We start from the raw sequence: 15,789 nt of genomic DNA on the forward strand, positions 1-15,789 counted from the left end.
TCGAATACGTGAATGGAGATTGTTATTTGTGCATCTGAAAGTGAGTTACCTCCAATTACATGCCTTCTACAAGATGCTTCTGTGTAATTTTCTTTGAGACTTGCTTCCTTTTGTAAAAGAAGTCAAAGGAGATACTGAGTACACACTATTCACGGCACTCATCCTTTGAGAAGAAATATTCTTGGGCTACCTGACAGGCTTCTTTACAATTAAAACAGGGCACCGAAGCGGAGACCACGTCTCAGATGTATCAGAAATAAGGAACACCTGACGCAGCAGCAAATTTTCGGTTCCTGAAATTGCTCATGTACCAATAACCCTCACGATGTCACTTCATTATTTCCTTGTTGTGAAAATCAGCGGTATTGGGAGGCCCCTCTGGCCTGGTGCAAACACTGTGCGACTTGAAGACCAGAACACGCGGTTCCAGTCCTTTTCCACTTCAGTCTGGCGTCTAATGGCACCGGGAGGAGGCGGCAAACAGAGACCCTCCAGTGGGCAGCTTCCTGGGCAAAAGAGGGCTCGTGTGTCTTCAATATAAAAACAAGGAATTACAGTCAGTCACGGGTATGGTTCACTTTGAACTCGTGAGGGGGAGCAAACTTACTCAGAATGGAGGAAAGATAAACCTGAGCCACATCTGAGCAAACGGCACCTGTCGCCGTGGAGACCACCACCTCCCGAACATCACCTCTACAAGTGAGAGAGTCATCATGCCTTCAGCAATTTATTGTGGAGACTGAATGAATGAGTGGTGACTTCCTGGTATGAACACCTTCTCTCTATAAAGTAACTCTCCTAAGTGCTCAAATGTGTATCTCCACTCCTAACCACCTTCCGAGTGAGGTGTGGGGGTTCATTTTATAGACAACGGACCGATTCCTGAGTAGTTATTCTGACATCATAGTTCATACTTCCACTACGGACACACAAGATGCCACATTTGAGCTGCTGCTGCAGCTCAAAGGGTGGAAGTTGACTGAACATGATTTGAAACACAGTGTATGGCTCTGTTAGGAAGGACTTCACTGACCCCACCCAGCTCCCAGGCCAGTTCCAACCCAGTGCGGGCCCTCTGCCTGCAGGGTGTGCTCAGGGTTTGCTCTGCGACGGACCCTCGCCCACACCTGCCTCAGCTGGGTCGGAGGACACCTCTCAGGACCAGCTTACACCTCACTTTCTCGACTCCCCCTCCCTCCCTGTGAGGCCACCTAGGAGGTTTCCCACCCATGGTCTCGCTGCTCCCTTAGCACTCCACTGTCATTGGCTTGCTTTTCTTTCTCCCTGAGCAGTAAGCTCCCTGGGGCTCACTGCTACCTTCTGCATCATTGTCCTCACACCCACATGCTGCTCAGACTTTGCCGGTCACTCAGGTGTGTGCTCCAGGCTGGGGTCCAAGGTCAGGCGGTCCCTGCTCCACTGGCTGAGGACACAGGGGCAGCCAGAGACACCGTGGGCTATGCTAGCGGTGACGGCTATGCTAGCGGTGACGGCTCTGCATTTACAGGAGGAACTACGGATCTGCTGCCACTCCGAGTGGGTCAATGAAATAATTAAAGGACAGAAATTAGAAGGCAGTCAGAATTGAACTTACATATCTCTACTGTGCTCTGGTTGAATTTCTCAGATCTGTATTTTCTTTAGTTCACCCATTACATCTGTGTCTGTACCCAGTCCAAAAATCTTTTTATTGGTGGTGTCATTTTAGTAAACATTTTCCATCAGCTAATTTCCATACCAACTCATCCCTATTCATTTAATGATGTAACTTTACTCCTTGCCTATGTATCTCGAAGGCCTAGCTATGGCACTATTTCTGATCCTCAGGACACCATCAACCATGGGTTGAGTCTTTGGTAGCATCAGCTTTTCTAATGTGGTTTTGAGTTTTCTGTTTCAGACTTATTCTGAGTCAAGTGTTTCTTACCCTCCTGCTTCCTGTATCAGGTGCGTGGGGGCCACCACCCAGCATCACTCTGCCCCCAATGGCAGAACCAGGTTTCTTACTGGAAGCCAGAGCTCCTGTCCCCAGGTGATACTTAAAGATGTCACAGAGCTGGTCATGTGTCATGGCCACCAGACACGTGCCCCACACTCTGGATACAGCTGTCCGCTTCTCTCTGCAGCTTTGCATCGGCCCCAGCACCTCCTTTTCAACTTTCTGCCGGGGCTGCGGGAGTGCCCTGGTCTCCTATGCACAACGCTTTCAGCCCTTACTGCCCCTCGCAGTCAGATTCCCCGTCAGCCCCATCGTTGGGCAGAGCCTCCCAGAGAGAGGCCCAAGTCCCGTGTTCACTGCTGAGTAGTTCCATACCACTCACGGCCCCAGAGGGTTGCTATCTTCCCTTTTACCTCAGCCATTAAGTTTTACTATGTACTTATTATATTTCTTTTGTTATTATACTTTGGAGAAAAACGGGTGGTTTAAATCTTAACTCACAGCATCCTGCCTCTGGCGTATGATTCGTGCTGATACAGTGTCATTGCTTTATACTACTTTGTACCACTATCCATGAAACATTTATAAAAGTGTACATAGTTTAAGTTGGTTAGACTCAAATCCATGACAGCCCATCGTTCTGAAATGCAAGGTGCCCACAAGACTGCATGTATTTGCACTTACAAAAAAACTCAGGAAAAAAGAAAAACAATAGCAAATAATCCTAACCACCATGCAATTCTGGCCAATTTTTCAAAGTTATTGCTGCAAATCTCTGAAATTTATCTTTATATTTAAAGCTCTAGGTACAAGTACCTAGTTTTAAAACAAACTAAAATATTGTGATGAAAATCATCTAGCAATTCCGTCAGTCCTGCGGTTTTATTATCAATCATGGTGCCAGCACTGAGTATTTTTAATAGCTTTCTAGAGATTTTGGGAGAAAAATGTCAGACATTTAGTGAACTCTATCAAGACATCATTCCTTTCTATTAATCACTGCATTAAGACCGAAAGGGAAGAGACGCAAATCAAGCCTTAATGGACACTACTTGCACTGGTACCCTGAGAGCAACACCACACCAGGGTGCAGCCTACTGACGTCATTACTGTTTAATGTGCACCTTTCGTCCGCCTCTTCTTTCTCCCAGAAGTGATCGCCCTTTCTTGTATGAACAGTATTCACAAACTATTGAAAGTATTCTTTCAAACAGCAGTTTGGAGAAATTTAACTCGGAGATGGTACAGGCAGAGATGAGGGGCAGAGCGGGCGGTGTGTGGAATCATTAATCTAACAACTGCCCTGTGATCCATATTCTATTTTTAAACGGCCTGTAACAGGTACCGGTGATAATCATTGGTTATTATTCACTATTGTGGCAACTTATCTTAGTGTTTGATTAGGTACGTGAGCTGATAGATCTAATTGATCGGCTTGCCAAACGGTCTCATAAATATGCTGGACTCGTCCCTAAATCTGGGTGTAGACCAGCTCTCCCGAAGGCTGGCGCAGGCTTCCCAAACTAAAGCAACACCGCAGATGTCAGCTGAAGCGCCAGGTCCCTCGCTGCACGGAGCCCTGCCGAGGCTCTGTATTTAAATTCTGCAGGAGGGCCTTCGCGTTGTGTTTCAAAGAAGAGACACAAAGTTCATTATCTCAGGCCTCGCAAAACCTGGAACCCGGCTATACAACATTCTTTTGACGGCTGGAAGGAGAAAGAAAGAAGCTTTTTGGTGACATGCATAATCCAGGAAAACGCCTAAGCCTGCACATGCATCTCAGACAACCTACTTTAGTAGGTTGTGTGTCTGAGTGGTGTCCGAGCTCACGGTAACTGAGGCACAGTGACCGCACCCTGTGAGCAGGGAGGTCCGTGCCCAAGGTCCCTGCGGCTGAGCTGACAGGTGGAATCCTGTGCACCTGTGGTCAGAAAACCTGGTTTCCACGGAATTTGCATGGGTGACTTGTGCCGTTACCTGGGCCGGGGAGAACCTGAGAAATCATACAGGTTAGACCCAACCTTATCAGAGGTCAGCTTATGGAAGCAAACGAATTCATGGAGCCTCTGTTACTTATGCATAAATTGGATGTGAATGGTATTTACCTACAGGGCTAATGTGAGGATCACTCAAGTTCTCAGCACCTATCATCCTCCAAGGCCATGGGACTTTGTTTGATGTTACCTGTGACTTTTTAGTCACTTTGATCCTTGGTTTCCTCCTGTCCAAGGTGGGAAAAATGTCACGTGGCTGACCTGACTCAGGGTTGTTTATGCACTTCTTAGAGTGAGATAGCACCAGAATGCGTGGACATCTGTGCCACTAAGGTGTAGTGTAACTGCACTTCCCCTGCATCCCGGTCCTTTTCTTTGCAGGAAGGTCTGATCACCTCCAACACCGAGTGACAAAAATTAACGAAGACCGGATTATCAGTCCGAGGATGCTAATGCAAACACATATATATGGCTTATTGCGTTTGCTATGAAATTTCAGTTGTTGGCTTTCATTTCCCGAGAAACCACGAGGTTTCTCAGGACCTGTAGTTTAGAAGCAGCCTTCAACAACTCTTAGTTCTAATCGACGCTCAACCAACGTTTGTTTGATTGAATCCTTTCCTAGTGGGGCCTTATTACACTGGGTGTTGGCACCAGCCCGTCCGCCTCCCTGGACTAATTCTCAATAACGTCCTTTCCAAGGAGCCTCACCCCGTTGGTGATCTAACTTATAAATCAACCAACAGAGCACACAGCTGGAGGTACCCAAGCTCACATTCCAGTTTATGCACGTTTGTCGACACCGTTTTCAATTTGAGGACTACACGGGTTCCTGTTCTTTGTCTCCACTTTTCTGTGAGAGAGGGAATGTATCACAAAAGTACATTATTCAGGAGAGTACATGCGATATTCTGTTATTTATCTGTGTACACATTTCTATGTTCCCCTTGGATATGCCTGTCCAAGACAAAAGCTGAAGGCTTCCAGTGGCCTTCGTGTTCCAAAGGGACATGGTGGAAAAAATATTTTTTTCACAAAGCAACTTGAGTGAGCATGTTCCTTCTTCATTCCCAGCCCTGCCAACAGATCATTGCGGCACTGAAACAAAATGTAAATGTACAATGCAAAATGTACAATGGTCCTTAAGTTATAATAGTGGGTTGGGTTTTTTTTTGGGTTTTTTTTGTATTATCAGTACTGATCGAATTCCGGTGCCATTTTATTGTAAGTTTGGATCAAATTGATGTGAACTGTGTTCACTCCATGAAGTAGAGAAATAAATGCTAGCATACGATGGTGTATAAATAGTGTAGGAGGCAGGGACAAGCACTGGGTAATGCCAAATGAGAGGTGACATGAAAAACTTGCTGAGAGATGATACACTTCATCCAAAACCTAAAGAGTAACTCTCCGCCCAGCGAGTTACCTGGGTTAGTCTGGAATTCATGTGTCAGTTCCATTCCTAACGGAAAGGACAGAAACTAAACTAGAAGCACAGTATCGAGACGTGAACGCCACAACAATGGTGTGAACGTAAGAGGTACTCAGTAACCTCAGAGAGTGCTCATTGCGAAACATAAATACTAGCTTTAGACAGCAATGTGCTAATCTAATGTAGTTACTCCTAAAAGTTCATAATCGAGGCAACAATTTCAAATAATGACCCTCTGGCCCTCGCTAATTCTAACATTTCAAGCCCAATGTTGGGGCCGTGGAACTTTAATTTTGGGTGGTCTATATTGCCTCCGTCACTCTTCCACATCAGCAGAAGAACACGGACTTGACATGAAGCTAATTATCTACTTAGAGTTACTTTTGAGGCTTTAGGGAATGAGTAAAAAGGTCTAATCTCACTTCATTCTCCCTTTGCAACAATTCATCAGATAATTTGAGAGGCAAGGAGAGTGTAGTTGGTCTGTTAAATGTGATAAGATGCCTCAAAAATTGAATTAGTTACTCAAACACATTTATTTTTTATTTTTGAAAATATTTTATTTATTTATTTTAGAGAGAGGGGAAGGGAAAGAAACATTGACGTGAGAGAGAAAAACATCGGTCACTGCCTCTCGTATGCACCTCGTCCAGGCAGAACCCACAACCCGGGCACGCGCCTGGACTGGGAATCGAACCAGCGACCGTTCACTGTGTAGGATGATGCCCAACCCACTGAGCCACACAGGTTAGGGCTCAAATACAGTTTAAAATAAACATTTCAAGGGTTAGATTTCTACAGAGAAATTTTTAAACTCTTATGAAATTGATAAGAAAATCCAAACCAAAATCCTATTATTAATGTTTGATTGCCAAAGTACCTTATGAAAGCACTGTTGTTAGACCTGACTGAACTACGAAGACCTGCCTCCATGAAAGAGGCAGCCCCCAGCCTGCGTGTCCCAAAGGTGCTCACGAGCGCCTGGTGCTCAGCCGTGGCAGGCGTGGGCCGGCAGAGGACTGAAGAAAAGCGGCACACGAGTAACACCAGGACAAGGAGGGCAGCTGGCCTCCCGATCCTACTGCCGGCCATCCTTTGTGTGATTTACTTCCCTCTCCCGCAGTCCCTCCGAATCACACGCCCATGTGCCCTGGAAGAGTGTAAGGGAGGGACTGAACCAAAAACGGCAGACCACAGGGCTGATATTTTAAAAATCACTGATAAGTTATAGGAAAAGCAATTTTGAAAAATATCATGCTACTTCAGCCTGCTTCCCTAACCTTTATTTAATTTGGTTGAAAAATAGATTTCTATTTCTTTAAAGGTCAAAAATCAATCATTGTGTTACCAAACAACCAAAATAGAAAACTATTTGCATCATGTTCTGCTTTGACTTAAGCACTCATATCAATAGGTCAATAGTTTGAAAGAATGACAGTATTTTGTACATTACATTTCTCCTTTTCACTGGCGGTAAGCTAGCGCATTGTTTGTGTTTTGCTTATTGTCACAACCATTTCGACAGTGGGGTAAATGTAAGCGTACCGCCTTTGACCCAGGGAAGATAGAGCCTTCTAGAACAGCTTGTCCTAAGTGGCACACTTCAAAGAATGAACGGAGAGCCGTTCTACACAATTTCCCTAGGAGATTTTTCTTTATGATTCAGTAAAGATACGTGAGGCCACATTTACACCAAGTATAATTGGAATGAAATAGGAAAACATATTCTTATGCTAAATGCCAATGATTGGCTTAGAATGCCTTCAGCGCCGTCCTAATCTATGCATGTCTTAAACAAATAGGCCTTTGCTTCGGAAGGTGGAACATCATTAAAACCAAGAGAGAGTTCTCAGAGGAATGCTGTCTGTCTGTCTCTCTCTCTCTCTCAGTCTCTCTCTCTGCCCCAGGTCACTGAAAAACTAACATTATTTTAACTCGTTTTGTTTTGACATGCAGTGTCAGTTCATATACATATTGTGCGACCTTTCACTTGCGACACCCTGGCAAGCCGGCCCGGGTTTAATGAAGAGACCACGAGTCCCCCAAGACAGATGTGGGAAGAATTCAAGTGAATCTTCTCCATCAACGAAGGATTTTCTCAGGTTGTAAAGATCATACCTTGCACTGGCTAGGTAAGCCTAATGCAATTTTGAATTTGGCGAGAAAAGAAATTAAATCCTAGAATTTATTGCAACAACTCGCACCCTCAAATTGTTTCAATTTTCTCATTCCCAGGAGCCCTTCCTCAGAATTAACCTGTCAGGACGCAGGGAGGGGATAACCCTGATTTATTACTAAAAGCAAAGTGCGGCTGAAGAGTGAGGGGTATTACGGGCAGGGCCCGACACGGAAAGAACGCATCGCGTTTAAGGTGACAAACCCAGATAGGGAAGTTATTAACTAAAAATCTAGGGTTGACAGGCATTTAATTGGCCTTGTAGCAAACTGGACCCCAAGGGTTACAAAACCTTCCCCTGCCCCTCAAAGCATGGCACATGTGAGCTGACCTGGTGGCGGGCTCCCCACGAGAGACCCCAAGGAGCCCAGCCATTTCCAAAGGGCTCCCGAGACAGAACGCCTCGGCCCAAACTCATCAAACAAACAGGGAAAAGGCTTCTGTCTCATTCCATTATACAACAGTATCCAAACAGCCTGCGTACTTCACATGCCTGAGTTTACAAACAGCTCATGGTAATGAATACTGTTCAGTTTCAGGGTGTTTGAACGTTCCCTAACCTCTATTACTTACCAAATATTACAGAATAATACTGATGTGTTATTTCAAGCTGTGAAGATTAAAGAAGAGTTTCGGAGGAAAGAATCAGTTAAGCAAGACTGCCCTTTCATAATGGGGTCTACTCGAGATACTCCAGTGCAAAGTTGATGAATAAATTCTATTTTCAGATCCTCTAATTTATGTAACTTTCCGTCAAAGTATTTTAATAACCTTCTGGGATTGCAATTAGTCTGACATATGGTTTTATAAAGTTTCATTATTTGTAGTCAAGTTGTGGAATAAAAAATACTGTTTATGGCACAAAACGCGTACCTCCTACACTTTAGCGGCACGTCACACTAACCATGTTGGAAATCAACAGAGGGCCAAGGACTCCAGTTACTTTAACATCTTTGTGCTGTGAGGGGGAGAAATCATGTGTCAGTCTCACCTCAGTAGCGAACTGCTGCAATCCACCGATATTAACCGGCCCCTCTTCGGTGGCGTACAAGTTGCACCCGCCTACACAGAGATCAGAGGTCGGGCAAACCATCCCGCAGGTCAGACCCAGGGGGTTGTCTGAAAAAATCATCTTAGCAGCTCCATAATAGTTCTGCCAAAATAAAACAAAACATTTGTTATCTAGCAATATACCTTACACACTCAAATTATGACCTGAATTTTTTCTGTTAGGCGATTGGGTTGAAGATAAACAGCGTGATGTTGAGCAAAGGTGCAGACACCACCCCCTTGCCCGGGAACCCGGACCCGGCCGTGACAGTGCACCCCGCACCTCTCCCTTCGCACATCTGCCTCGTTCAGACCTGCTCAGAATCTGCGCACTTTTCACCGAGTCTTTGGAAACCAACTTGTCCGCAATGTGGAAATATCATCATTTACCAAAGAATTAATAATAAGCTGGAGGCAATTCTTCCTTTAATCAAAAGTAAAATTGAGGCCTGACCAGTAACCCTCCAAACTGTCAAGTACGTCAAAAAGAACGACAATTTGAGAAACTGTATCAGCCAAGAGGACACTAAGGAGATGGGAGAACTAAATGTAGTATGTTATTCCGGAAAGATTCCGAGGTCAGAAAATGGGAAGTCAGTACAAAGGAAATCTGGAGATACTATAGCCTTAGTTAATAATGATATACAAACAACGTTTCAGTAATTGTAACAAATGTGCTATAAAGTCAGTGTTAATAATGGGGAAACCACGGGCAGGTGTATGGAGGAATTCTCTGTGCCGTCTTCACAATGCTTCTGTAAATATGGAACTGCTCAGAAATACATTTATAAAAAGCGATGGTGGAATGCACTTAACAGGATGAAACGAATGCATTTATTTTACCTTAGGCTTTGCTTAAAATACTTTTGAAGGTCCTTGCGATCATATACATTGCTTCTGTGAATAACCCAGCCATAGACACAAATTATTAGACAATACAGAATGCTGATGAGAAATAGCTTTACTACTGATTGATCCTGGTAGAGCTCCAGTACTTCTCCAGGCCTTTCTTTGTTTATTCTTTAGCTGCCCAGCACTCAATCAAAAATTTTTAGGCATAAGAAAAGACAGAACTAAATGTCTCCTAATTAGAGGGAGAAAAAAAAAAACATAAATGAGACAGACCCCCAGGTGATCCAGAAATTGAAGCAAGCAGAAAAATACTTTAAAATAATCTTGATGGAAATTCAGGCAAAGAAAAGGCAAACAAAATAGATGAAACAATTAAACACATAGCCAGAATACTGCGATCTATTTTAAAAGAATCACACTGACATTCTGTAACTGAATAACACATTTAAAAATAGATTTTAATGCATGGTTCCAACAGCACTCATGATGGGCTAACTGCATTTGTCTCCTTGGCAACCAGCAGTCATGTCTGGCACACAAATGGTCCTTCGGTGCATATTTTCTGAACACACAGGAAGCGTGTGTCGTGAAACTTATCAATAAGGTAACCTAGGGAGAAAGGCTGAATAATCTGCCGAAGGATCGTGTGGTACACGACTTGCAGAGCTGGGATTCAAAGCCGTATTTCTGTCCCCTGAAGGCCAAGGTGCATGCGAACACTAAAGCACACTGATAATCACTGGACAGATTACAAAACACAGTTACAGTGCCGTTACTGTTGATCTTTCCTTCAGCATCATGGAAAGTTGTTACAAGTTTAAAGTCTTTGTTACTGAATTCAAGAGATTGAGAGCTGATTGTTCCCACAAATTTGGTCATGTTTTCCCGTGTTTGTCATATCTTCATTAATGTCACCAATAGGGGCCCATAATAAAGCACTAGACTGTCACAGTACAATTTTCAAAAGTTAACATAAAACTCTCTAACATATGAAAGGAGCGTGTGTCAATGATTTTATTTGACTCATTAGTAAATAAAGAATTACTTAAATAGTAAAACTGATTCGAAGGGCATTTGAAGCTGGCATGGCTTAAACTGGGACTTCTACAGAATACTGAAGTAACAGCCTATAGGAATTCTTCACAAATACTTCCAAAATAAGTTGCAGAAGTATCTTTCTACTGAACAGAAATTAATTGCATCTCTGCTGTATGCAAATCTTTTAATTAATATTAAATAGCACAGTGAACCACTGGTTATTTTTCCTAGAAAACCTAAATAATACTTCGGTGTCACCTTGTATTTATTTTTAAAAAATATTTAGTATGATAGTAGTAACTTACACAAACATTTGCTTGGCCTTATTTTCTGATCTTGGACAATTTTACTTAGTAACAGTCACAATAAACAAAAGCCAACTTAAAATTAATTGGTCTGCTCCTGAGCCGACATCCTGAGTTCCTGCTTACACCCACGAACGCTCTCACTCGGCACGCACAACTCAGCCACTAGCCACTTCTGGAGAAAATCTCAGGTTCATTGTCAGAATGTTCTCCTCCTACTTGACATCTCAGGAACCTCTGACATGATTGGTTAACAACCTGTATTGCCTGACTCACTGACTCAAAAATCCTGTTGCACAATGAAAAGTGTTCTTATAATATGAAAACACCATCATAGAGAAAAACACCGATTGCAGATCACTCTTCGGGGTGTCTGGGGGAAAAGCACACAACTAATGAAACACCGAGGGACCTTCCCCCAAGGGCATCTGTTGCTGATACGCCCCGAAGGGAGTTTCGCTATTGCACATAAAATGATGACGTAAGAAGAGAACACGGCATATTTTTTTAAGTATATAACAAATAAAACACTTAAAATCACATTCATGGCTCGCGATTTGTCAAACGACCATGGACAGGACATCGGTGACAATGAAACAGCTCGGTAATTCTTCCACAGTCTCGACTCCACGTCCAACCCTTACACCAAAATAAAATTGTAGGCAGCTATGACATTCTTAAAAATTGGCCAGAATTACTGAGTGTTTTGTAAACAAAAGGCACCATGGCGATGTTTAAAAGTGTCAAGTTCATGCTCCCTGAGGCCAGGACGCTTCGGTATCAGGGGAAGACGTCATTTCAGGCTGAGGTTTAGAATCAGCTTTGAACTGTGGCAGTGACAGTGATTCTGGGTGGCAGGACTCAGGAAGGAGGGGATGACATACGCGTGAACATTCAGGAGTGTTCTGAAGTCACCTGGGCACAATACCTTGGCAATGTGGCTATAACTGTTCATCCCCCCACTTAGGAAATGATGACCTGAAGACACAAGTTTTAGAAAGAGCTTGCATGTAATTATAGAGAATTTTGATGACCACCTGAGGGTTGAGTACTGATACTTCTTAACAGCGGGGGGCCAGTACTGAGGGACTAACTGGGGAGATCACCATACAGATGACGTGGAAATTCGCAGAAAGGGAGCGGACAGGTAGGAAATGCAAAGACGCCACAGTGACACCAAACAAGGAGAGCACTGTCAGGCATATAGACGCAGTTTCACAATCGGGCTGAGCCTGCACTCGGTGGGGATCCAGAAGTCACCGCCCCACCCACCTCTCACATCCACCTCTCACAGATACGGCTGGAGAAGCAGCACAGAACTCCACTGCTAAGGACCTGGGTGCTCAGAGCCAAGGAAACCTGTTAGAAAGGGAACACCGCTTCAACTCGGCCCATCGAGAACTTCAAGATCAATATATTTTTTTTTGTCTCAGAGTAAGTGGCATGATTTCTTGAGTCCTCCTTCTAAACAAGAGGTCTGACTCCTACTCTGTGAGCTCTCAAGCCTTCGTAAAAGGAAAGGCTATAAAATTTAAATTTAGAAGGGTACTTTAAAGATACCCAGCAGTCTCCTAGAAAACTCAGAACCACTTCAGCTGGTTTCTCCATGTTATTCAGTCAGTCACAAACATAGTCTTGGACTGTGACTGTATAAAAATAAAATGTATAGTGCTCTGTTAGGAGGGATGAAAAATAAATACCAGATCTGTTCAAAGATTTATTTTATGTAAAAAGCATGAGCACTTTTGCCCCTTCTTTAAACAAAAATCTAAAAGGCAAAAAAAAAATAATAATAACGCTGGACATGTTTGCTGTTTGTACATCAACACAAAAGAAGAGGCATCGGCATCAAATGTTCTTCGGTCCGTTAGCTCACCGACACTTTGCAGGTGTTGAATTTTCTATTATTCGCTGGGGTTTTCAGACCATGTTCTAAGGTACAACATATGCAAGTTATTTTAAGATAACGTGAACATTCATTCTTTGCTTTTCATTTTACAGTTACAGCTTGCAACTACATTAGTGTTATCCCGCTACCACTTAATGGAGTTCAAAGTCATTATCGAGAAACAGGAAAAACCCACAAGCCAGCTCCCCGCTCATATGGTCTGACTGACTTCCCAAAGAGTCCCGCCCTCCTCGGGCCTGCCTATCACCAGAACTTTATCAACGCAGCTGGTGGGTTTATTTTAAAGTGTTCTTCTCTCTTCCAGTGACAGTTCTCACAGATGGAAGTACCCTTCCAAGATAAACTCCAATCTGTTGCATTTAAAAAAAAAAATACTTGGGTAAATTTCAGTAAGTTGGCACATGTGAGAAGGGTGAATTAACATTACTTATCGTTCTGTGTTGAGCGACCTACTGGGGAGAGGGCTGATGGGCGTTGATTATACAGCCAATGTCACTAGGAGCACCCAGAGAAAGCAGACACAAGGAACCCTGTCTGGCCGTCAGCATCCCTAATAAACAACCTACGTGGCTCCCCACATTTGTCGAGGGACTGGGGGAAATATCACGCAAGGAACACACAGCAATCCCTACCGCCATAGTCCTCACCTGCTCGTCGGAACAAATGGGAACAGAAGAACAGGTCTGGCTGGTTTTATGCTGAAAACCCGCTCTCCATGTGTCAGATACACTACGTTTCAGAAAAGTTACACGAGGAGACTTTTAGAACTACAAATGCACTTGAGGCTCACAACATGTCAGGAAAGAGCCATTCTTGTGGAAAATCAAAATTTTATCTGACCTTGGGATGCTGAACTAAAAACATACATGCACCCGTGTGCGTGCTCCTGGGATTCCGAACAGCTGCCAGGTTTGAACCTGGCTCGCGCCACGTGACTGGGCGGAGACGCGAAGGCTCCAAACCCAGCTTCACGGCTTGGGAAACGCAGCCAATAGCCCTTCTGAGTCATATTTACACGCAGTGGTTTTGTTTTTTTCAAAAACTTGACAGGGATAAGAGGCCCAGTACCTTACAGAGCATAAGATAGATGTGATAAATTTGAGTTCTCAAGCCACCCCCCTAGGCTTTTTCTCTTAAAAAGACTTTTTTAAAGGTGTTAATTCTACGTGTTTAGATGTTAATGTTTATGAAAGGAAACTCACGTTAGGGAGTAGACTCAGACAGACAGCAAGAAAGAATTTCATCTCTCTCATTTTGTATCATAAATGGTATTTGTCATTGAGATTACTGTTCCTTGGAATTCAACTAAGTTGTGTATCTTTTTAACAGGCAACCAGAATGATGGCTTAAATGTTATTATCTTTTTTTTTTACCTGGACAGAAACAAATACATGCTAAAGGGGCGCGCGGTGTCTAGGGTTCTGAAGTAGAAACCTAGGGCCTGGGTGTATTACCGTTAAGCTTCGCACGCCTCCCTCTTCTGAAGGGCGCTGTCCCGGAAACGCAGCAGCACACACGTCGCCGGTTACCTGGGAAATAACTGAGAATTGCTCCGTATCTGATTTAATTTAAAATATACTGGTTACTAAGATTCAAAAACACAGAGAAAATCAGTGGGGGCTTTTCTTGTTGTTGCTTTGTCTTTAAAAATTCATTTGTTATTTAAATAGGCAAAAGTACTCAGGTGAAATCGTTAGTCAGGTTTTAAAACTAAATTTATATTCCCAACAATAAGTGGAATGGCAAGATCATATATTGAAGGTGAGAAAGAGCTCAAAATAATCTCACCCCAAATAATCGTACCCCAAACACAACTGTAAAGAAGCTCAGTGACTGTTATTGAATGCCATACTTATAAGATAATTACTTAATAAGGGCAGAACTGCATTATTTATGCCATTAGGGCTAGACTGTAACACTCCTATTTTCTTTTACTGGGAAAAAAAAATACGTAAAGTCAGACGATTTTGTGATGCTGTGCTCCTCGCCGACAGGAATGAGCGATGTCCTGGCCGCCGGGGCGCTGTGGTGTCTGGCAGAGTGTGTTCCTGCGTCACGGCTGGAAACCAGCTGCCGGCCAGACTTTGCACAGTGGGTACAAACAGGGGTATCAGAAAAGTGTCTATCCCACGTACCCCAGCTTAAAGCCGGTACTGCTTCCAAAATTATCATGAGGTTGGATGATAAGAAGTGACTTAAAATTCTTCAATTCATCAGAGTCATTTCCAAAAACGAAGCTGCAGTTTGTTCATGAGGAAGTGACACATTGTATTCACCATGCAAGATGTCAGCAGTACTCAGAAGACGCTTCATGGTAGCGAATGTGTTACTTCTTGGGTGCCTCACACCTGAACTCACTAAAACAGCTCACCATATTGATACCTTGTTCATACAGATAGAGCAGTGAGATGCAGACAGAAGCACACCAGGCAAGAATTCTGGAACATTCGGTCACATCACCACGTGGCTGTGTGACTCTGACAAACCACTCGGCCTTGCTGGGTTTCGAATTTCTATTTTACACAATGAGATGGCTAGTTAGATTAAAATTTCATTTGTCTAGCTTCTGTTATGTCAACTTTGACCTATTAATATTAATATATTCTAACTAGTATTTTATGTGTTTATACAGATTATTCTTTGTCCTGGTTATACTAAAGGAAAACATTGTGATTCCAGTTTAATTTATAAGTAAATATATATATATATACTTATATATAATTGGACTATATACCATTGTTGTGTTTTAAAAAGTTCAAATTTTTAAAAAATATTTACAAAGGCATATGTTTAAGTGGGTCCACACAGACATACAACTACAAACAACGTGGAATTCCTTGTTTCACAGAAAGCTGGCTGAAGACACACAGTGAAAATCCTTCTTTAGCTATACTGGCATTACATTTTGGTTTCTGTATTGCTTAAATTTTATAATGAATTGACAAACACCGCTTTGAGTTCTAGAAGGTTTTGCAGAACTAAATGTTCATTTTTTGAAGTGGATGTAAAGCAAAACAGTTACCACTGCACGTTGTACTGGCTGGGATTGAAAGTAAAAATGTAACCTTTTAAAGGCCCAAAGGCATATGTTACA

General features: G+C 43.0%; 1 protein-coding gene across 4 annotated transcripts in view; it reads right to left on the minus strand.

Moving 5' to 3' along the window:
* DPYD (dihydropyrimidine dehydrogenase) overlaps positions 1 to 15,789 on the minus strand; it is a 548,339-nt gene that overhangs the window by 394,635 nt on the left and 137,915 nt on the right. For all 4 annotated transcript variants that reach the window (XM_024570281.3, XM_053915805.1, XM_045203652.3 and 1 more), the window contains one exon: positions 8,533 to 8,694. In XM_024570281.3, coding sequence (XP_024426049.2) covers positions 8,533 to 8,694 — 162 coding nt within the window. The remainder of the gene's footprint in view (positions 1 to 8,532; positions 8,695 to 15,789) is intronic.

This window comes from Desmodus rotundus, chromosome 12 (genome assembly GCF_022682495.2).
Source record: "Desmodus rotundus isolate HL8 chromosome 12, HLdesRot8A.1, whole genome shotgun sequence".
NCBI classification, from domain to species: Eukaryota; Metazoa; Chordata; class Mammalia; order Chiroptera; family Phyllostomidae; genus Desmodus; species Desmodus rotundus.